The sequence below is a fragment of the Centrocercus urophasianus genome, unplaced genomic scaffold, assembly GCF_019232065.1.
Source record: "Centrocercus urophasianus isolate 14NV4802_14NV808 unplaced genomic scaffold, USGS_Curo_1.0 seq_14, whole genome shotgun sequence".
Classification (NCBI taxonomy): Eukaryota; Metazoa; Chordata; class Aves; order Galliformes; family Phasianidae; genus Centrocercus; species Centrocercus urophasianus.
In genome coordinates this window covers 24,730,827-24,753,955 of record NW_024884586.1, presented here as the reverse complement: position 1 = coordinate 24,753,955, position 23,129 = coordinate 24,730,827, and the positions used below count along the sequence as shown (strand labels likewise).

The window sequence follows — 23,129 nt, the reverse complement described above, 5'->3', positions numbered from 1 at the left end:
TAAAAAATTAAAATATTTTTATTTCTATGTGTATATATTTTTCTTGTCATTAAAAGGTTGCTTGGACTCAAATTGCTGACCTTTCAGAATATGCACAAAATATTCTAAAACTGAGTTCTGAACACTGGCCATGAAACTACTGTCCTAACCTGATAAATGGATTGGAAATAAGCTACCCAACAGTGAGAATGGACCATTAATTTTAATCAAAGGTGGTGTAGAAAGGCGAATGGGATGCATGACAATGTCAACAGCCCAGTAGGTGTTAAGGGGCTACACAGCCTTACTTGTTACTAGGTTGTGCCATTAGTTGAGCTTCGGTGAAGACAGAAAGCCATGCCTGGAATTGAATGACCAGGTCACTCCAAAATCTAATGGAGAAACGGTGTTTCGGAAATATCAATGTAATGGTATTGGAAATCAAGGACAATAGTTTAAAAAATAGTGAGGGCTTGCTTTGTGCTTTTTTTCTTTTTTAAAGAAAGCATCCTTTTTTTGCTCTCTTCTTTCTTACTAATTTCTTAAAACATTCAGCTTTAATTCAGAAGCAGTAGTTATATAGCTTATGTTAAGAAAATATCTAAGTTCTTATGTGTTTAATTAATTTTACAGTAAGAGAAGCTAGAATCGTGACATCCCTCTTCTTTAATAGATTTCTGGAAGTGAACAATTGTCATGTTGGTGGTTGTTTGCTTTTTTTTTGTTTGTTTGTTTGTTTTAAATGCCTTTGTGTTAACATTAAAATAAAGTCATGAAGGCAACCACAATATATCTACGTTTGTGGTGTTGGTAGGATTAATCTCAACAGCTCCCTAATGTGAGGAAACTCTTCTTTCAATCAGTGAATATATCTCTTTATTTTGAATATTTGGAGGTTATAAAATACTGTATGACAGCTTGAATTAATGATGTTTATAATGAAGACATAAAAATGCAGGGATGACAAAGAAGCATTTTTATATCCATGCTTCAGGTTTTCTACAAAGGTTCATTTAATCTGACACAGCATTGCATGCATAAGAAAGATATGTGTGACTGCATTAGTAATTCTTACATTCTTATTTAAAATAAAATTAATTATACTGCTGTCTACTTAATAGAAGAGTTTTATAAACAATAGGTCTTGTTCTCTCTGTGTAGCCGAAGATCAGCTTCGAGCAAAGGGTTATGACAAAACACCAGACTTTATTTTAGAAGTGCCAGTAGGTAAGTCTTTGAAAAGAATTGTGTATAGAAAAGAATTTTGTATAGAAGTGTTTATCCTAAAATATTACAGATTACAGATATTTAAGACACAAGAATATGAAGTATGTTACAGGATAGTAAATATTTCTGAGGGTTTTTTTGTGTTTACTCAGTAATTTTAAGATCATCTACTTTGGGTCAGAATGGTATTACTCAAAATACAAGTAGATAATAATATTAATGTTTCCTCTTCTGTCTCTATCACAAAAATAAAAATAGAAAAAGCCATCCACAAATCCCCACTCAGTCTAATTTGTTCTAACCATTGTCTTTGTATGCTGAACTGTGAAATATCTGTAAATGTCTTAAACTTTTAGACCAAATCAACTTCAAAGCAGTCTTAAAGTAATACCATTATACTTCTAGGTCATTGTGTAAAGGTTTATCATGGAGTAGTTCTCTATTTTTTTAAAAACCCTACATCACAGGAAGCAGGAAGGAATAAAAGTAGATATAAAGGTCATGCCAAAGTTCATCTATATATTCTGGTCTTTTGGTCAAGTAAGGAGGTAATATGACCTATTGATTCAACCATGGAAGAAAAAGTATAAACTTTATCCAAGTGTAAAGGAGTCTTAATCATCTTTCTTAAATGCCTTTCGTACCAGAACACTTCTGCTTTATCTGTTTACAACACAACTATGCAAATGTTTATAGGTATGTGTTAATAAAAATAAAAAGGCTTATAGCCCTATATAAAAGCCATATTCACGACTACTTTTTTTGTTCTGCATATTAACAAGAGAAGGAGCTCTTACAGATAACTGATTCATTCATGGTGGAAGGAATTGAGTGCATACTATTAAAAATTTTTATCCTCAGCAGTTCTTCAGATACAATCTTTCAGCATGGTAGTCTTTCTTATCTAGTAGATAAATAAATATATTTATGAGAGCCTTCTAACCAGTTTTTTAAGACTTCCTTAACTCAGTACTGATATCCCACATAGTCCTTTTGGAGAATGATCCTTTTGAGTGACTGTCATGATTTCTTATGCAAAATTATCAGTTTCAGACAGGGCTTTCTTTCACAAAAAAACAAACGAACCAAAAATGGGATTTTATTAATATTGCAAATTCAGTCCTGCAAGAAATAAGAAAAGACATCAATCAGTGCAAATCCCAGAAACAGAAATTCCAAATCAGATCTTTCACATAGCCATTATTGTTCCTAAATTCTTTCTGCTGAAGCATTACTCATTTTGAAAAAGTCAGGAGGCAGATATTTATCTATGATAACCTTTCTTCTTGTTCTCACACCTTCCACTCTGGGCTAAGAATTTTCTAGCTTTAGCAGCTTAATTAACTTTTTGTCATCTTCAATTTCTTTCCACCAAAGTAAGGCTGAAAGTAGGATGCAGTTGCAACTTAGTCTGGTCTGTAATTAAACTTAAATTGAAATAATTATCCATTAAAATATGTGTTATTTTTAAAAAAACATAATCTATATACATATTTGAAAAATATATGTATCTCTATTGTAATTATCTAGTAGACTGGGGACTAAATAGGGTATTCCCAAACATATTCTTAAGACTGCTCAGTCTAATTTTTGCAATTCACTTTTTTTGCTGTCACTCTAGCTGTTGAAGGACACATAATTCACTGGATTGAAAGCAAAGCCTCATTTGGTGATGAAAGTAGCCATCAAGCCTACTTGCAGGACCAGTTTTGGAGCTACTGGAATAGGTAGGCGCATTTCTGTTATTTTTTCATATAGATAAAAATAAGACAAATTTTCTTTTAAAGAAGTTACCGGGGAAAAAATTAAGCACAAATGGCTTTTATATTAAGCCATGTGAATAAAATACATGTTATTAAACTGGCATTTTGAATTTTATTAATTAGTATGTCAAATTTCAAAGCTTAAGTATTTGTGAAAAAATAATACCTTAAATGCTAACATGCAACAGATATATATGGTGTTTTTACAGTAATGCTAGTTAACAAAATAAGCTGCCGTGGTACAGAAGTTTTATTTCTATTTTTTTAGTACTTGACTAAAGGAAGATTCTGTAATACTTGCAAGATGCCAAACTTGTTTTAAAATCTTCACAGTCTAAAAAGTAGGCCTTGTGTGTAGAAAATATTGCTGATTGTCGGTGTATCTAACACAGTTCTGATTTGCTTTTGTTTGATAAAATGTTCTTCTGGTATGTTATCTACACGTTACATAATAATAATGTATTCTTTTTAAGCTAATATATGTTAAGTGCAGGAAGATGAGGAGAGAAATAAGTCATGCTGGACATGAATTTTTGAGTATTAATTTCATTTTCATAAAAATCCTTTCTTTCAAAGACTGTTACAACTCAGTCTTTAAATTTCAGTAATTTCAGTTCGGTAGTACAAAAGGAAGATTTTTATTGTATATAGTTGTATATCTTTCCAAGGTAATAGCAGTCTTCTCACTAGACAGTTTTTCTTCCCAAACTAATAATAATAAGATATCATCTTTAATTTCATCTTTGTATGTGGTGGAACACTTAGTAAAGCAGTGAGAAAGGTAAATGATAGTTTTAATAAAGGATTTGTAAAAGTATAGATTAAGATATCTTCTCAATGTTCAGACAGCTTCTGAGAAATCTAATGGAAGGTGGAGAAAATGGTACAGAGATGGTTGAACATGTAACTAACAGCATATACCAATATCAGTGGCTAGTCTGTGGTGTCCATTGTTTTTCATCTAGGTATAAAAAATGCTGACAAAAACTGCTAGCCTTAGCTCAGGAAATAAAGCAACCTCTGTAGGAAGCAGCAGAGAGAAGCCATATCTCAAGAGTAACACTGACAGAAAACATAACTGCGTAATTATGCTCTGCAACAACATTTGTTGGTATGAGAAGGGCCTACTCTTTCTAGACATTCCCAAAGAGCAGTGAATTGGAGAGGCTGAACTGATTTTATGGGAACCTCAGGAAGACTGTCTATTGTTGGGCAAAGATGCTGAACTAAATAAAATTATAGAAAGGAATTTGTAAGATATATAACCAGAGTGCAAGAGTTAGAAACAATTTTAAGTACATAGGAAATCGTGAGAGTCACGGGAAAGATGCTGATGCAAATGGTGCTGAACTTGCACAGCGGTGTAAATAAGATTGGATGGAGCATCTCAGGCCAGGAGGAGTCCATTAGATGTACTGGCTAGAATATTTTCTGAGGAAAAATGATGTTTGAGGGGATGCATGATGGTATATGAGGAAAAACAGCTCTAACAATTGAATTTTATATAGACAATGTTAATATAGAAATACCAAGTTCAGGTGAGGGGAAAGTTGAATAGACAAGTGGGATGAAGTCACTGATCCATTTCATGTTTGCAGTAAAATTGTTTTTGCAGAGCTGAACTTGTAGTCTCTTTCTATCTGTGCCAAACAAAATTACTATCTGCATGTTGGTTTGAACTATAAAATGTGTAAAATGCCTGAAAATGTGTACCCTTTGAACCTGACATTTCTGAAAGAAATTTTGTATCAGGAAACCAGAACTTATCTAAATTCATTTCAATTTTATCATTTTCATAATTATTATTGCAAATTCAAACTTGAAATAACATCTCTCATTGAATTGTTAGTCAAGTACCTGTAATGCTGTAAAAGCTAGACTGAATTGACATGTGGATTATTAAGGATGATTTGTAAATCCTTTTCAGAATTTGCCTAATTTTTTCTTATACCTTTCTTTATTGAAAATAACTGGTGATTCTTACATATGTAATGACATATGTAATGTTTGCATGAAGGAAACAAGGAACTTACTGAAATTACTTAATTACTGAAATGTGTTATACCCTAAGTCAAGAATTTAATGTTAGGTCAACTATGGAAATCAGGTATAATTGTATGGATTCTTTTTGTTTGTTGTTTGGGTTGTTTGTTTTTTGTTATTGTTGTTTTGTAAATACAAATCCTGTTGGTACTGTTTGATCAAACTAACACTACCACAATGTCTTCTGGATTGAGTTGTGAATTACCAAAGTTTCTTCTAATATAATGGCAGTTGGGTTAATCGTGGAATCATAAAACTCTTAGAGTTGGAAGGGACCTCTGAAGGCCATCTAGCCCAACTCCCCTGCAATGAACAGGGACACTACAGCTAGACCAGGTTGCCCAGGGCCTTATCCAGCCTCACCTTGAAAGTCTCCTGGGACAAGGCATCCACCACATCACTAAGCAACCTGTTCCAGAGCCTCACTATTCTCACTGTAAAAGATTTTTTCCTTATATCCAACCTAAACCTACCCTGCTTGAGCTTCAAGTGATTTCCCCTTTTTCTATCACCTTCTGAAGAGTTTGTACCCTTCTTTCCTGAAGCTTCCCCTTAGATACTGAAAGGTTAATGAACACTTGATGACAAATTAGTTCACATGTAAGTTAGACAGTCGACTTTTGTTGCTCTCTGAAACCGTTTAAGTGGAAAGACACAGGCATAGCTGGACAAACTGTGAATCAATTTTGAATGATTTAATAAATTAACCTACCCAAGGATCTCTCAGCCCAGAGAATTCATCCTTTCAACTTGAAGGAGAAATCTTTTGGAGAACATGCATCAGTTCATAACAGATGTATTGTGAAACTCAGCCTGTACTTCAGGTTTTTGTAAATCTAATCTAGTAGCTGAAGTTAAAACTAAATTGAAATTGGAGAGAAAAGCTTTAAGCTTTTTATCCTGCTGGATATGGATAGAAATATACGTCTTGATATTTTGAAAGGAACAAAGGTGATAGCTTTTAGACCTTTTTCATTGAACTCTTGTTTGTTTGTTTCTCTGAAAAGTAGGAGTGAGTCTGGAATAGTTTCTGGGTCTTTTTCCACATTTATAACAAATGTAAATTTAATTCTGCACAGAATATAACTGAAAGCTTTAAACATAGTTGTAGTTTCTTTGCTGTAATGTGTATGTTTCAGTAAATCCTGTAGTCTGTGCTAACTAAATCTGTGAGTCTTAAATAGGTCTGTACTGACAGGAAAGAAGTGGCACTTTCTCATTTAACAGAACAGCTCCCTAGATTCAGTCAACCATGTCCGTTCACCTCAGTGCAAAAGAACACCTTTTTATTACTCTGAGTTCTGCAGGGACAGCTTAGCAAGGTTTTTTATGGCTCATACATCAATGGTATTGTTAAGCAATTTTCAGTTGCAGTGCTACACTGCAGCCTCATCTTCAAATTAAGCTTCATATTAAAAATGCACACAGGGTACCTTGTCAGTGGGTTTGCACAGTTGTAATTTAGGGTGCTCTTTAGATATTGAGAATTTTCACTGTTAAATAGGAAAAAGAAAGTTTAGTCTCGTATATTCCCAGACTGCTTTTGCAGGCTGTGCCCAGGAAGAAGCTATTTTACATACTGAGCAAACTTAGTATACTTACCAAATTCATATATTTACCAAATCCCTTCTATGTTTTTTCATCCAAAACAGTAGCATTCACTGATCAGTCTACAGCTTTCACTGCCACCATGTAAACATGACAGCTGCATGTGCAGAATATAACTGCTTAATGCACATGTAGAAGATGCCACATTTTTCTTTGTCCACTAGTCTGCTTTGGTGTATTTCATGTGACCCTAAGGATAAAAACTGTTGAGTAGTCTGTGTAGCCAAAACTAATTTGAAGGGCACGAACTTGACATAATATAGATTGCACTTTAAAACAGGGTCAAGACTTTGTAAATTATTTTAGGATTAAATGAACGCTAAATCTTTTTTCTTTTCGTATTGTCTAATTTAATAATTTTTTTCTAGGTTTAATTAAAAATTAAAGTCCAAACTGTATGAGTCTTAATTGGAGCTGATAGACGTGGTTGCTGTTGTATAAAACATTGATTGAGATACAGAAATATTGATTATCAATAATCAATATTGATTGAGAAATAGAGATTGAGATTAGCAAATTTTTTCAGGTAAATGTGAAAAGAAAAAAGTGTTTAAGACTTCATTTCAATTACAAACATAGCTGATCTGCTCTTAGGTCCTTTTGAGAAGAGTGTTCTAATCAAACTCATTTGTAGTTGACAATAAGAATGAACCATATATGAACAAAGACTGAATCAGAACATCAGATTGATGCATATTTCTTTTCTGCAGTGTAGTTTAAAATTGCCTGACGTGTTATATGAAGACTGTTTGAGTAATATTTGACTGATTGTAGGTGGTGGGGAAAGTGGGAATTATGCTGTGGGTTTATGTCTGTCTGTTCTATAACAGGATCTATATTCATCAATTGAAAATTGTTTAAAAAGTTGTGCTGGTGAGTTGAAAGCCAGTGGTATAACAACTTGACTTGGAGGAAACCTTGGGAGTTGCATTTGTCAAGTGGCTAAGAAAACTGTTCATGCATACCCAGTATCCAAAGCTTCATCGGCAGCCCAAACATAAAGAACTGAAAGGTCATTCTTCTTCTTGCAGTATGATGGTTTGTTGACATATTTTGACACACTGGTACAATGCTGAAAGGTTTTGACCTTACTGCAACACTGAGGGAGTTAGGGTTTGTTTGGCTATTTAATGCTTGTAGATTTTCACACATGCTGAGTTTTGCTTTGCTTCTTCTTCTCTCCTTTTTGACTCTGCTTGAATTAATGAATTAATCTTAAACAAAAATGGATGTAGAAAGAGGGAAATTATGATGATTTTTACAACTTCTGACTGTGGAAAGATGTTTCTTTAAAACAATTTTTTTTCTTAGAATGTACCATGCCAGCTTGCTCACCTTAATAGCATAAAGTAAGATGTTTGTTTCTAGACAACAAAAACAAGATTCAAAAGCAGTGATATTTTCTACTAGATTACCATTTTCAGTATTTTAATTTATAAATATAATAAAACTATGTGTTCTTTCTGTATACATACACAGGTATACCTCTGTGTTTCACAAATGTTCTTCATATGTTTAGCTTATTTCTGGAAGTGTTTGACGTGAATCATTGTTTTATTTATTTAATGATGTGAAAAGCATAAAAATCAACATGCAGTTTATGCAAATTTTTTCTAGTTTAGAACAGAAGAAATATGTTTACAATTTATTAGTCATCCCTTCTTTAATAAGCTGATTAAATAACAGAGCATGAAGACATTTTCCATCAAGACCACTCTTCAGGACCAGCATTGATATAATGTTAGTTGTTTTGCTGATGATTTTGTTTCATTTTGTATCAAAACTCGTTTTCTTAAAACAACGAACAAACAGGCCATGCTGTGTACAGATTTCTGTTTATATTTGAATGATTGATGTTAGTTAAATACAGATTTTCCCGTTTTATTGTATTTAAATATTGTATATAATAAGAATATCAAAATGGGATTTTCATTACAACTGCTATCACAAAAGATTGTTATGTGCTCAACTTAAAGAGTAGCAAATGAGGCACTTTATATAAATACAGCTTTATTTAAATTATTTCTCCCTTACATAATTCTGGACTGCCTTAAATATTATCATGTCACAAGAGACTCATATAGTGCAGATACAGTATTTTCAGCCTCCATCCACATTACTGCAAGGCTTCAACTCCAATTTTCATGGTATTTCTCATTCAGATTAGACAAGCATCTATGTTTCTGTACAATAAGAGCTGACAGCATAGATCCTGCTATGCTTGCCAAAGGCCTGGTTGCAGACACTCCACTATGTCAAAGAATGTCAACCCCCCACAGACCTTACCTTTCAGAATTCCTTGTAATTTTTAATTGACATTTACATCTGACATTTTCAATGTATTTCTTAGTGTTGAATCTTTATCTACATAGTAATAGTTAAAACCAAAGCAAAGCAAAAAGAATCTCTTCCTATAAACTACGATATCACATATTTTTTATTTAACAAGGCCAGGTTGCTGAGCTGAAACTCAAGAATGACCAACTCCCCCTTGCTTCATGTAACTCAGTAACTCTATATTTGCTTATCTAATCTATTTCAAATGGCAGTTGAGAAGTAGGAGTATAAAGAGAAATTTAACTTTTAGTACTAGTGAAAAAAAGCACAAATTTATTATTATTACTCTACATCTTGCACATAAAGGATATAGGGATTTCTAGTAACATTTCAATTTTTCCTTTTGAGTCTGTTACTTGAATACTGAAAGTGGTATCTTCATACCTATGTTCATGCTACATGTACATGCAAACAGCATAATATTGAAAATGAAATTAATCTGGCAGGCATCTAATTTAGCTGCATGTTGCAAAACTGTTGTGCTTTATTCTTTTCAGAAATCTCAAGTTTTCACTTAGTTTAAAATAACAGAAACCTAATAAATTTGTGTGAATATTATTATCTATCTCTAAGTTAGAATGAAGGACTATAGTTGATCGTAATTGTCACAAAGCAAAGAAATAGAAGAAGCATTTTGTCACAAATAATGGTGCTTTTCTTCTAATTAGTTAATTTACATTTTACAAATTAAGAACAAGATTCGGGCAGAAGATAATCTAGTAGCGTATCATACTTTACTGACCTGTATTTGTATATGCCAAATTTAAGTTAATTAGAAATGTAGATGCTGTTTGTTTTATCTGTCAAAAAGCTCATCTTAAAAAAAAATTCTAGACACAATTTTCCCCCCAACATTTATCATCTAAATAATAGTCTTGCCAAGATGGCAGCCTCATAATAAACTCTTTTCAGTGAAGTGATGAGTAATGAAGCTTGCTTGTGAAGGCAGCGAAAAATGTTGTCTAGCCAAATGTGTGAATATGATGGCTAGAGAATCAGTGGACTTTCTCAGTCATCAATCTTTTTAGTAGCCTCTTATACATCTGAATATTTTGATAGATGATCTAATAATTGAGTTATCTATCTTTCTAACTATCAGAGTTGCATAAAAATTATTCTCACATGCTATTGAATATTAAATATATTGGGTATCCAGTAAATTTTTCAGAAAAGGTTCAAGAGGTGGAGGAATTTAGTTATGTCTTAAGCACATTTTATTATGTTGAATGATAAACTACTATATCTTGATATAAAACCATTTGTACTAATATAGGAAAAAAGTAAACATTGTCAATAGCCAATTAAGTGTCGGATTCACAGTAAATAAACCATGTAAAAACAGGAGACTGGTGAGAGTAGTACACAATCTAAGAGAAATCTGAGGTATAAAATGAGTAGGTTCAATAGTCCCCGACTGGTTAATGGGCAGCAGTCACTTTTACACAGTTGCACGAATTCCTTATTTCTAGGAAATGTTGGCTTAGAGGAAGAGAAATACAGTTGTACTGTGGAGTCCCAGGTTACCTTTCAGCCTCTGTGAAAGTAGTTTCTTCTGGTTAAAGATGCATCTGAGAAGTACATAATGAAACTGCTCATATCCTGTTTATGGTGGGAGATTATAATGTAGATTCAGGTATCTGCTTTCCCAAGGGAGTAATCTTGCATTATAAGAGGCACACAGGGTATATAGATAAGTTGCATTAAATACATCATCAGATGTGTCTTACAAGGGTTTCTGAGCAGCAGAGCAAAACAATTATTGGTGCCAATGTATTTTTTTTAAACACTACAGTTCAAACAGACATTTATATCATTCTTGACTTCAAATGCATTTCCACTCGAAGATTTAGGTAAAAATCACTTTAACAATTTAACAAAAAAAAAAAAGCATGCAAAATATTTTAATTTTTAATATCACATTTCCCTGTTGGTGTTGCAGTTTGATTTATATTTGGTTGCATACTTTTCTGTAGATTATAAAATGTTACTTCCTGTAAATTTTTGAAAATTGTATGTGGAAGATTTTTCTACTTTAAAAAAAAAAATAGTACGGATTGCAGGTGGTTTGGTTTTTTTTTTCATTTATGTGTATTTCATTTGTAAGTTTCACAATTGCAGCAGAAAAGGTAACAAGTATGTTTCTCAATAGTTCTCCAGTTAGCAAAGTGAGTTTTCATTTTCAAAACTAGAGTGACTAGAGTATTTTTCTGAGGAGTTACTCACTCATTGTGCAGTTATAATGGAAAAGGAGAAAGGGAGAGATTGATCTTAAGGAGCAGGATGTCACCATCGTTTGACAAGTACTTTTGTGAAAGTACCATTCAGCCTCACTGGACCTTGCCACTGCATGCAGATCTGCAAATTGTACAAAGTCTTGCCTGTCTTACTAACAGCAGCTGTGATTCTCATATTTACTAAGTAAAGTTGTTGATGCTTGAGAGTTCTTGTTAAGCAGGTGCATAAGTGGTTTGATACATTTTGGGTAAAAATAAAGCTAGGCAATGATATAAGATGACTGGAGTATCAAAAATATGAAAGCTAGCAGTAAAAATCGGATCCGAAGCTCAAAACCAATCTTTTAATATTTCATCTCATATAAAAACTCCACATCTTTGTTTTCAGTGATGCTTACATTAATTTTATGCAACTTTAAATGACACAAGCATAATTTCACTTAAGCATAACTTAAATCTAGTAATAAGGAAGTAAGAAACAAATTAGAAAAAAAGTTAAAATGTTTCCCTCTTATTACTGGGGAGTTTTAATACAAAAAAAAGCTAAAATTGTTTCTGAGGTATAAATTGGTAACCAATTAACTGCACATTTGATTAAAGCTAGTGTTTGATTTTGTGGCTTCTTCTCACATAAAGTAAATTGGCTTTATTTTATTTAGTATTTGTAGTATGTCTAGTTAAGTATATACCAATCTCCTGAATATACATAGTGCATTATACAAACTTATTAGTATATTTATGTGTGTAATTTTATAATGTATGTATGTCAATTAGGAAAAGAGATCTTCATTTCCATTCATTAATCAAAATAGCAAGAACCTATATTCCTTCTGGTTTGTCATTTGTTTAGTGCTCTCTCATCCATCACAAGACTTTGATATGAACATCAAGTAATCATGTCCTTTTATTTCAAATGATAAATACGCTTTCGTCATGAGTACTTACAGACATCCCAGGATTTACATCTAAACTGTCGAAAGTCTAACTTCACAGTTTATCTGATGTGTGACATTTTTAATGAAATAAATAACTTCTTTTTAACTTGTCATGAATAGGACTTACGTATTAAAGTTACAAGGCTATGTTAGCTGTGATGCTGAGAAAAAAATTCTCTTTCCTCCAGTGTTTGTCTAGGGTTTGTTGTTTATCATCAAGGTACAATCAGCTGCACAAGAGCCTCTGCGGACATTCTTATTTGCTGGGTCCAAGCCTGTCTGTTCAGGTTTCATTATTTAGGTCTGATGTCTAGTTAGCTTGTATCAAAACTAATACCATCTGAAGTACCAGGCTTCCAGTGGTCACATAGCTAACATGAAAATTTCTTCAATCTAACTAATATTATTAAAGACAGTATCTCTTTAAACTTGAGCTTTGTTTCAGTGTCTATATCAATTACATCTTGCAAGTGCATTTCCTTGAATGTTTCACTGCTTGTTTCTGTAGATTAAAAACATCTGAATTAAATGATATTCTGAACATTTTTAAATTAAAAAGTGAAAATGCAGATGTTTATTTTACTACCATTCTTACTATGTACTGATACTACTGAGATAGAAAGCACTGCTATATTCCTGGCTTCTTCTCATTGTTAATATAATATAGTTAAGTTGAAATGTTTTTGAAAGTAGACATCTAGACTGATTTTATCAACTATTTTATAACTTATGTAGAAAAAGATTGTGTATGTCATGTAAATACATAATTTAATTTTAGTTCCTAAAGAAAGCAGGCTTTCCTTAAGGTGTTTGAGTTCACTGGTGCATGATAAAACATTATGTCCTGCATTTCTTTTTTACTTTTGCATTTGTTTTGTCCTGAGCGTATCATAGCTACACTCATTTTGTGGTATAGTACTGAAATTGAATCTTTGATATTTGCAGTTTTAAGATACTTCAATTTATAGTCTTTAAAATTTACAAGATAGTTCGAATAAGAGTTTAGTGAGGAATTCCACAAAATGATTTAAGGAACCATGGTCATGATCAGCTTACAAGTGCAATACTTTGTAATAGAGTACATATAGTACACACTAATATTAGTTTATCAATTTTTTATTATTATTCCTACCTCATAGATGTTGATCACAATGTTTTTCATTTATTCAAGAGCATTGATTTGAACCCAAGTTCATTTAAATAATAAAATAATATAAAATAGATCATTTTATTTTACCAATGTCTGACTTCTAAATATTTCTCTTTATCTGGAATGCACTAGTTATTTGATTCTAAAATGATTAATAGGATGCATATTTCAGGCTGAGTAGAAGAGTAATTTTGAAAGTACGTTCTCGTTTATTTGTTTCAAAAGAAGAAATATATCCTTCACAACACAGCTCAATACCTTAAGTGAGATTTTGTGACATGCAAAGGGTGCATATGGGTTTTTGAGGCACTGAAACTGTAACCCAGCTTGAAGAAGACAACAGTGGCAGTGAGCTTCTGTCCAGAGTTAATCAGCTGCAGAATTTGTAAACTGCGTATGTGTCAAAGTTGAAAATGTTAGCACTCTGATAGAAGCTTGAAAAGGTTAGACCTGATAAAAGCCATCAGCAGTTTAAAAATGTGATTTATGGGAATGTAATGACACAAAATGCCTCATTTATCACTCATATATAGATAGGTTAAGGTTTCTGTGTCATACTTTAAAAACTTGACCACTTAGAATTGTCACAATAGGTACTTAATTGCCCATCATACATTTCATTTTAAATTTCCTCTGCTTGAATTTTCCTGATTTTACTGTCGTTCTTCTCATATGTTTCTTTTTAAAGTCATTAATATTTCATATTTATTTTGTATTTGTTTCAAACTGTATGCTCAGTGCTCTATTAGAACTTTTCTTAAGTTAAAGCTGTTTACTTGGACACTATCCAAATCTTTGTTGATTTACAATGTAATTCAGCCTAACTGTAAGGAAAATAACTGAAGGTTTCAATTTCTTTTGTTTTATACCACTAATTCTCATCAAGAGTTTACAGCTTTTTAATTCAATCCGTACATTTCCTCTCCAAATTGAAATCCGAGATTTAAAAGTGAGATCCATCAGTTGGTTTCCACTTGCAGTCACTTAAGTTACTGTTTAACTCCATACAAATTAAATTTAATCCAAAACTACCAGTACTGTTAAATGACCCTAAAGCAAAATAAAAATGGTCGGAGAAATGCACAGTAATATGTTGTACTTTTCCTGATTTCATTTGAGGATAACAACTAGCAAGTCCCTTAGATTTAAGGCTGTTTCTTTTTTTAACTGTCCACATCATAAAGCTAAGCAAAATAAATGCAAATATGGATAAACTCTCATTAAGAAATTATCTTTAAGAATACTTATAAAACAAAGCAATTACTTTAAAGATATGGCATAAATATTAAAATATATTCAGCTGCAGAAAGAAAAATTGTGGTAATAAAGTTTGAAGGATTTCTTTTTCGTTAGTAGCTTATCTTTTTTAAACTACTTAATCCTCTTAGTTCTTGATTTTATACAGAGAATTCTGAACAAAATAATTTTAATTTTTAATATCAAAAAACCTTACCTTATTGTTAGCTTTCACAATTTATGGGCACAGTTGTAGAGCATTCTGTTTGTTCAGAGATGACCTTCCAGGTTCGATTTAAAAAGAAGTCAGAAGCATTTGTCATGTGTGCTCGATCTTGTCCAGAGGTACCTATTGTAATTATAAAGGACTAATAAGGTTGTTTATAATATAACATTCTGACAACTCTGGAAGATCTTCTGGAGAGCAACTTTTTTTTTCATGTTGATCTTAAAAAAAAATAATCCTGTAATCTTCTTGCTTTATGCTGCACTGTGATTTTAAACATGTAGTTAAGAAAGCATAAAAAACTTCTACCTCAAAAAGCCTGACTTAGTTTTAAAAGATGAGTGTATGATTTGCTCATTAGTAATACCTTTTGGAAAATCTCTGTAATGGTAAGCTATAACACCAATACATCCTATATTTAATTGGTGTATATAAAATTGGTGTACTTAGAAAGAATAAATTCCTTTCACAATGTTAAAACAATACTTAACATGTCTGTTGCAAAAATGTGTGACACGTGAACATAACAAAATTCTGTTTCTTAGAAAAAAATCCTAAGAAAATCTTTATTCTAAGCATAAGTACTACTGTAAATGGATGCTATTACAGTGGTATTTTACATTATATATCAAGATTTTTACAATCATCTTGTGATTATTTTTCCTTTCATATCTCTGTCTTACTTCTTTTCTTCCCTTTTTTCATCTATTTCAGCGCCATCCAGCAATACTACTTTTTTATAGGCATATATATATGGTAAACAAAAACATAAACAGTGAAATCTGATTGTTTGACGGAAATGTTTACCTCTCTTGTAGGGTATGTAACAACACTATAGTACTGTCAGGTTGCCATACATCACTTAAATACCCTTAGACAGCAAAAGCAAAATCTTGACAATTCTAGTCTCATCATGTGATTTCAATAAGACTTTTCTCATATCTACAATTGAGACAAATTTATGTATGTATTTATGGTTGTTAAAATTGTCTCATTGCATTAATTTTTAACATTGTGCTCTCTTAATGACTATGAAGAAATGTATTAAAATGCCTTAATTATAGGGCTAGAAGAAGAGAAAGCACAAGTCTTTTTAGCATATGATCTTTCAATTGTTCACTAAAGGATAAAGAGGGCATTCAAGCGTGGTTTAGATAACTGTCAGCAATAATAAAATGCAAGGTAGTTTGTAGACCCTTCAAAGACCTTTCAGGGAAATACATTTAATTAAAAAACAATAAAATGGACGTCTCATCTGAAAGAAATTCAAAATGTTATAAAATTTCAGGATGTAACTGTGTTATGAGTAATGTATGCTTCCAAGCATGAAGAAAAATAGCTGTGAAAATATTCTGCTTTCCTAACAGCAGTGATAGCATCTTTTTGTGTGTATAGATATATGTCCTTTAGCTTTTAACTTACTACCATATTAAAGCATATTTCAGGTTCTCTTAAATGAGTGATTTTGCCTTTTCTTCTGTTGCTTGGATTTTTTTGTTGTGATTTTGTTGTTGTTTGTTTCGCTTTGCTTTTAAAAAAGATTTTTTGTTTCGTCTGTTTCGTCTGTTTTGTTTTTTCATTTTTTGTTGTTTTTGAAAAGGTGAATGGCTTCTTCATGTAAAACTGCATTTATCAGTTACCCACAGAATAATATAAATAACCCATTAGTCAAAATTGTCTGTTATATAATATGATAATATGTTTCAGAGTATATTTCTAATTTCTTTTTTGTTTTGTTTTCTTCTCATTCCACTTGTCATTGGTGTTCTTGTTTGTGGGGTATGTTGATAGGATTAGTTAGCATTTGTTCTGTGCTATTGAATTATACCACTACTGGCAAACTAAAGGCAACTTGAGTTATGTGTAATAATGGCTTATCAACAGCTTGGCTGTATATTTTGACTACTTTTGCTCCCCTGCTTAGCCTTGTGCTTTCCTGAGAAGATTTTTGTAAGTTGTTTTCTCCCACCCTGCTGCACATACATCAAGAGCATTGATCAATTAGTTTTTCATAGCCAAGTATGAAATGAGTCTGCATGCAACTTGCCTTTGCATAGTAGATTATTAGACAACTTCACTAAAGTGTTTGTTCAGGAAATACTAAAACAATCAGTTTTATAGTTGTAATTGCTGACCCAAGAACATTATGAAATATGTTTGTAACAAGAACATAACTACAATATTCTTCAGTATCTTCTGGAAAACTGTTTGCCTCTTTAATTCAAATCAGTGTTGACTTTGTCACTGACTACCAAATCATAGAGACGGAAATTCATTCCTTTTCTTGGAGCTGGAGATTTGTCTTTTTAAAAAAGTGAAATTTATTTTCTGCTTGCATACATGAACTTGCAGAAGGAGGAAGTGCTACCTTTAAGTGCTGCCTTAGAATATATACCTTGAGATGGAACATAAATGAATAGCACAGCCTCTGTATCATACAGTGGGTGATGACCTTATGAGAAGAACACTGGAAAACACATTGATATGTGGAATTGTTCTGCATAAAATGCCCCACCATCTTTTTGCTAAGCTTTCTGAGACTTGAGGACTCCAAACTCCAGCTATGAGAGCATTACTGAGAACCTGCACAATTCAGTTTGTCAATTTTTTTTTAATATGGTGTGCAGTTTTTGGGAAAGAAGTGTCTCACATTATGCTGTCACTAAAATGTCTTCAGTTTTTACCTGGTCGTGGCCTTTTTTTCTCACTCACCCCTCATCATGTCGCAGCACTACTAGGTGTGATAATGTTTCTTTAGCAAGTATAATCTAATATTCTTCAACCTGCAGCTCATTATTCCTGCAGAATCATTACATTTTCAATCACTACTATTGGATAGCAATAGAAGAAGCTCGAGACAAAATTTTGAGTCTGGTTGCTTTTCCTTTTGTACTAGTGGACTGTACTCTGCTCACCAGCCTTTGTATAAATGGACTTTTATGACTTTGTTTTCTATTAGAGTTGTCATGTGTCATACAGAGATGACTGATTTTCAATAGTGATTTCTGTAAACTTTGGTAAACACACTAAGCTCTCATTGAGTACAAATGACTACAGTACAGTATATTATTTTTAGCACAATAATTTTTATCTTATTTTCAAGGAAGTTATTTTCAAAATGTTTTTTCTGTTGTTAAAAGTCAAGATTCATGACTTTAAAAAATTCTCCTTACTGACGATAATCTTGTATTAATTCCTTTTTTAAAGGGATTTTCATCATCAGTATACATCCACTACCACTACAAAATGCAACATTCATGAGAGAAATGTGCAAATGCATTATCACAGGACTGAAGGCTCAATCTGAATTCCTGCAAACAAACCTTAGATCCTTGCATATATGCCCAGTACTTAGTACATCAAACTGAAAAAGTGTTTTCTTAAAACTCAGGGTAAACGATACTAGAGATATGATTGTATCCATTCATACATAAAAGAGTATTCTTTCATGAAAATCTTTCATGAAAAATCTATCTATTTTATGAAGAATCTCTTTTATGAAAAATCTATCTTTCTGTAGCAGAAGTGTAAACCTAAGCACAGATATTCTTCTAACCTTCATTTTCTTATCACTGTTTATAGTGTGTCAAGGAAGCAAAAAAAGAAGCCAGGAGTACTGCCTGTTCTTTGGCATACAACGTTATGAAAATAACATAAAGTTCCAAATGTTTTTTGTCCCGTATTATGAAGATAAATGATAGGTTTCTAGGAAAAATACAAATCATGTCAAACTACTTCTTAAATCGTTCTGCAAAATGTCCAGGGGAACAAGTTCAGAGAGAACAGCCTGTGTTCCACTACTGTGGAAAAGTTTTCCATTTCTAAATGCACACCACACTGTCCTTAGTGGCCTACTTTCTGGGCCCTTCCCTGTAAAATCATTGTGTGGAGCTCTGAATATTAATACCTTTGTCTGTTGATTTATTTTAAATAAAGCTTAATTTCCACAAGCCTCTGTCCCTCTCCCTGTTTTGAACAGTTCACCAAATTAGGTGTGTAATGGGCACAGTGGGAGAATCCCCTTCATGTGCACATCTCTGGGAAATGTGGATCACAATGTGGAGCCTATCTCAAAATGTATATATATGTGTATCTGAGCATACATATATATGTCTGAATTGCATAATGGTAATTAAAATATTATATTTACGTACATAATTCTGTGAAGTCATCACAGCCATTTTGGAGCATACCAATATCATAAAAGTTTAAAGTTGTTCTTTATTTCTGACATTAATATTTCTTATATCTTTTCTATTTTACTTTCACTGATTTTCCTCATACACAATATGTGATGTTGTGAGTGTATTTGAACTGAAACTAGTAGAAAACAAAACTTCTTAACAATGGAATGTATTAAGATTTTTTTGTTAATTGCAGACAAGATGAAAAAAAGCTGATGTTGTACCTATGGAGAAATACATGCTACATGAGTCTTTTCCATGACATGAGGGAATTCACATGTAGAGTGTTTCTTTCAGTATCTCACAGTGTATGTTTTAGAGTATTAATTACCTAGCCAGATTTTATTAGAGCCATTGAGTTTTGCACAATTAAAATTGTAGCAACGGCAAAATGGTATGTGATGTAAAACACAGAATCTTTGCTTTTGCCAAATGTACTTCTCTGGATTTTCAAAGAGATTTAGATTTGCATTTAGCAGAAGTGGGAAAATAATACTTTGTGTAGAATTTCTAGAGTTGTTATTTATTTTAAAATGCAAAGCTGAAGAGTTACATTAATTGTAAACTGGTTACAGATAACTAGAAAAGATTATTCATTTTATATTGCAATATTCTTGTGGCTGTCATGGGACAAATACAGTAAAAATACATTATCACCTTTTACACAGAATCAATCTAGTAGAGGTCTTGCTCTGTCTGAAGTCATTGAAAGAAACTTCCCCTGTCCTAAGAGCAAATAAGAGTAAAGCTGCCATCAATAAAAATGAGACCTGTGTAATAGTATACTCCTTTACATTAAATGATAAGTTACAGCATAAAATCCACAATCCAAGACACTAACTTGCAGTGAGTCCAGTGAGGGGCCTCAAATATGATGAATAGATGGGAACATCTGTTGTTGGAGGAGAGTCTGAGAGAGTTTGCACTGTGTAGGCAAGAAGAGCAAGGGAATCTTATCAATGTGTATAAATAGCTGCAGAGAGGGAATAAAAAACATGGAATCAGACTCTTCCTAGTGGTGTCCTGTAACAGATCAAATAATATAATATACAGGAAATTCTATTTAATCATCCTGTGAGAGCCGTCAAACACTGGAACAGGTTGTTCAGAGAGTTCAGACTGTAAAGTCTTTGTCCTTGAAGACTCTCATAACATGGCTGGACAAAGCCCTGAGCAAGCTGCTGTAGTTCACTGAGCTTTGAATAGGACGAGACACTCTCCAGAGGTCCCTTTTAACCTCAGCTATGCGGTGATTCTGTATGATTTCATTTATCGTTATCTGTATAACTTTAAAATGAGTCACAGAGGAAGCAGTGTCAAAGTAAGTTGAAGAAAGGGAAATCTGAAGAGCTTCAGTCCAGTAGACTTTGCTGCTATTGCATTTAATATATGATTTCCTAGGCTAGAAAATCCTTCCTTCAATTCTCAGGGTGAGAGAGAAAATTAGGCTGAAGAAGTCCAGGAAAGAAATTTTACCTAGCTGTTAATGTTTTTCTGAAAACTAATGATAAGTGCTAATCTTCAATATAGTATCAAAAACTGAAATTATAGCTTGAAAAGGAAAAAAATTAGGGAGGAATGATTGAAGGAAAGTAGTAAGGATCAGGTTTCTTGATTCTGCTGATCTGGAGTTTGGGGATCAGTTCACAGAAGAGTACACAAATGTAGACATACCAAGTTAGCAGTAACTGCTGACAGATCCTAATATGTTAAAGGTTGTAATCTTTTGAAAGAAGTTGGTTGGCTTTCCTGTTGGCCCTCCTATCAACTTTAACCTCCAACCTTCCCCGGCATGTATCACTACAAATAAAACTGCTGAGGTTTGACAAGAGGATATAAAGTCAGTAGGCCATCGCACAGAGATCTCTACATGATTTTCTTTAACCTTAAGCTTAAATGAACACTGCTTTAAGTCGGGGTTTTTAATAAGAAGTCATAAACACTCACCCATATCACTTTAGTTTAATAATTACCGTTTTAACAAAGAAGAGAAGAAATATACATAGTAAATTATGTTTGACAACTGGAATTTGGTGGTTTTGTTACCGGTTGTCTTTGACCATTATATGAATTGCTGTTCTCAATTTTAATGTATACTTTTTCATTCAAGCTGCATATGATATTGATATAAACATCGCATTTGTGTGCAGTGTTATGAGTAAATTTTTAGTTCTTGATTAAGACAAACCACATGACAAAAATAACTTCTGTATTTGTATTTACTATCGTCAGAATAATAAATCCTTGAATCTGTAGTCACCTGTGATGATTTTAGGATTTCCTTTCTCTATAATGTTTTACATGACTTTACATGATACCTTTTAATAAACTATGTAAGCCATACTTACTAAAAGGTTTTTTTTTATTTATTATTCCACTCCTAAAAGATGCCTGAATAGTGTTTTCTTTTTTGCCATGGAGTGACCATCCATGGTATTAACCCTTGCAAAATCTGTATTCTTACAACTTACTAACATTGGCTATATAACTTAAAACTGTAGTGCTATCCTAAAATCAAAATCCTTTCTAGTTTAAAACTATACCAATTTAAAATCAGGACTCCTATTCTGCAGTCTGGTATGTCTGTGAAAAATATTGTGGCATTGTAATAATTCTTTTTATGCTTTTTGTTTCTCCTATGTTGCCTTCTTTTACATTTGTCCCTATTTTCCAAAAGCAGTTATTTTTGGGGCTGTGTAAGCAATCTTTTCTTTCTCAAGTCCTTTGTTTACTGGCCTACATTCCAGTCTTTGTACAAGCCCTTCGTCTCCTGAAAAAGTGTACTTCTTGTGCCTTACAAGTCCTCTTTCAATTATTAGAAAAGTACCTCTCTGCAGCTGATGAGATGCATAGATCTTCCCGTTAGTGATGCTTTCTATGCATTTTCAAGTTTTCTTCAAAACTGCAACTACCAGAAACTAGGGATCGCCTGTTTTTTCACTAAATATTTTGCAGTACGCTATTCAGATCTCAATAATCACATCTTTATTTTCTGCTTTTTTTGTCCATTTTTCCATAACACTTTAAATGGTCTTTATTTATCCTTAATTTATTAAAATGCTTATTACAGACAAGCCTTACAGTTGTAGATGCATTATGTTATTGTCTGTAATCTTAGCCTATGTTTTTCATCTGTGCTTGGTCTGCTTTTTAGTGGTCCATAGAAAGTAGTTAAGGGTAGAGAGCCTGTCTGTTTATGTACATTACATATACTGGAAAACTGCTAAGCATTTGCAAGTTGTATGAGCTAAATACTGATTTATGCACCTATAAGGAGGAGGAATGCATAGCAGACATCTCTTGGATTTCTGATTTTACATATGTAAAACAGTGGATGTTGCTGTTTGTCAAACCAGAATTGCATGTTAATTTTGAAAGTCTCCCACCAGGTCCCTAGACTGCATAATTTAATATTATATTACTGATTTAGCTGAAAATGTCTTGTGAAAGAATTTAGTCACACCATGCCTTTCAACCACTAAGAATCTCTTTTGAATATAAACAGAATACTAATTCAGGTGAGCTTACTTCTGATTTCCTCTGTAAGAACAATCAGAAAGATGTATGTCATTAACATTTACCCCCACCATCTTCTAAGAGTGGATAGGAAGTCACACATGCCTTCTACCTGAGGAAAAAGGTAAGATGATTTGGCAAATGACTTCAAACGTTAGTATATTAAAGTGAAAATTGCTGACTTCTTTCTTTTCTCTTTGAGACCACCTATATTACTTTCAGAAGAATGTAATGCAGTGCACCAGCAAAACCCAGAGTATAAAGAACTTTATAGTATTAAAGCTTATTCTAGCAGAGATTTCCCATATTTTTAATGTAAATAGTTATGGCTACCTCTTTACTTATCAAAGCACCTCAGAAAATGGCTTGTGCTTCTCGAAGTTACAGGCTAGTCACAAGAGACATGGGCATGAATATCTGTCATGGTACTAGGAGAGGATTACCAGTTGTATTAAGCTGTTATTCAGTGGAAACTGCTGTTTGGACTCTTTCAGTGTAAGAATGTATCAATGGTGGTGAAATTACTATAAAGTCCGAATATTCTGTTATGGCTTTGGTATCATTCTGAAGTAGCAGTTATTGTATGTAGAAGTAGCAGAACTAAAATATGAGTATGAAACTATTAATTGAGGGGTGATTAAGATAGTGTGTGATATCCATAGGAGATGTTCAGAAAGCTTTGTAATGGGTA

General features: G+C 32.8%; 1 protein-coding gene across 7 annotated transcripts in view; it reads left to right on the top strand.

The window, feature by feature from the left end:
* Nucleotides 1–23,129, top strand: part of CDIN1 (CDAN1 interacting nuclease 1) — a 114,249-nt gene that overhangs the window by 53,005 nt on the left and 38,115 nt on the right. For 3 of the 7 annotated variants that reach the window (XM_042813797.1, XM_042813803.1, XM_042813801.1), the window contains 2 exons: nucleotides 1,141–1,206; nucleotides 2,828–2,933. In XM_042813797.1, coding sequence (XP_042669731.1) covers nucleotides 1,141–1,206; nucleotides 2,828–2,933 — 172 coding nt within the window. Of the gene's footprint in view, nucleotides 1–1,140; nucleotides 1,207–2,827; nucleotides 2,934–7,450; nucleotides 8,643–17,945; nucleotides 18,268–18,320; nucleotides 21,939–23,129 lie in introns of those variants that run through there. The other 4 variants (XM_042813800.1, XM_042813798.1, XM_042813802.1 and 1 more) reach the window with 4 other exon arrangements.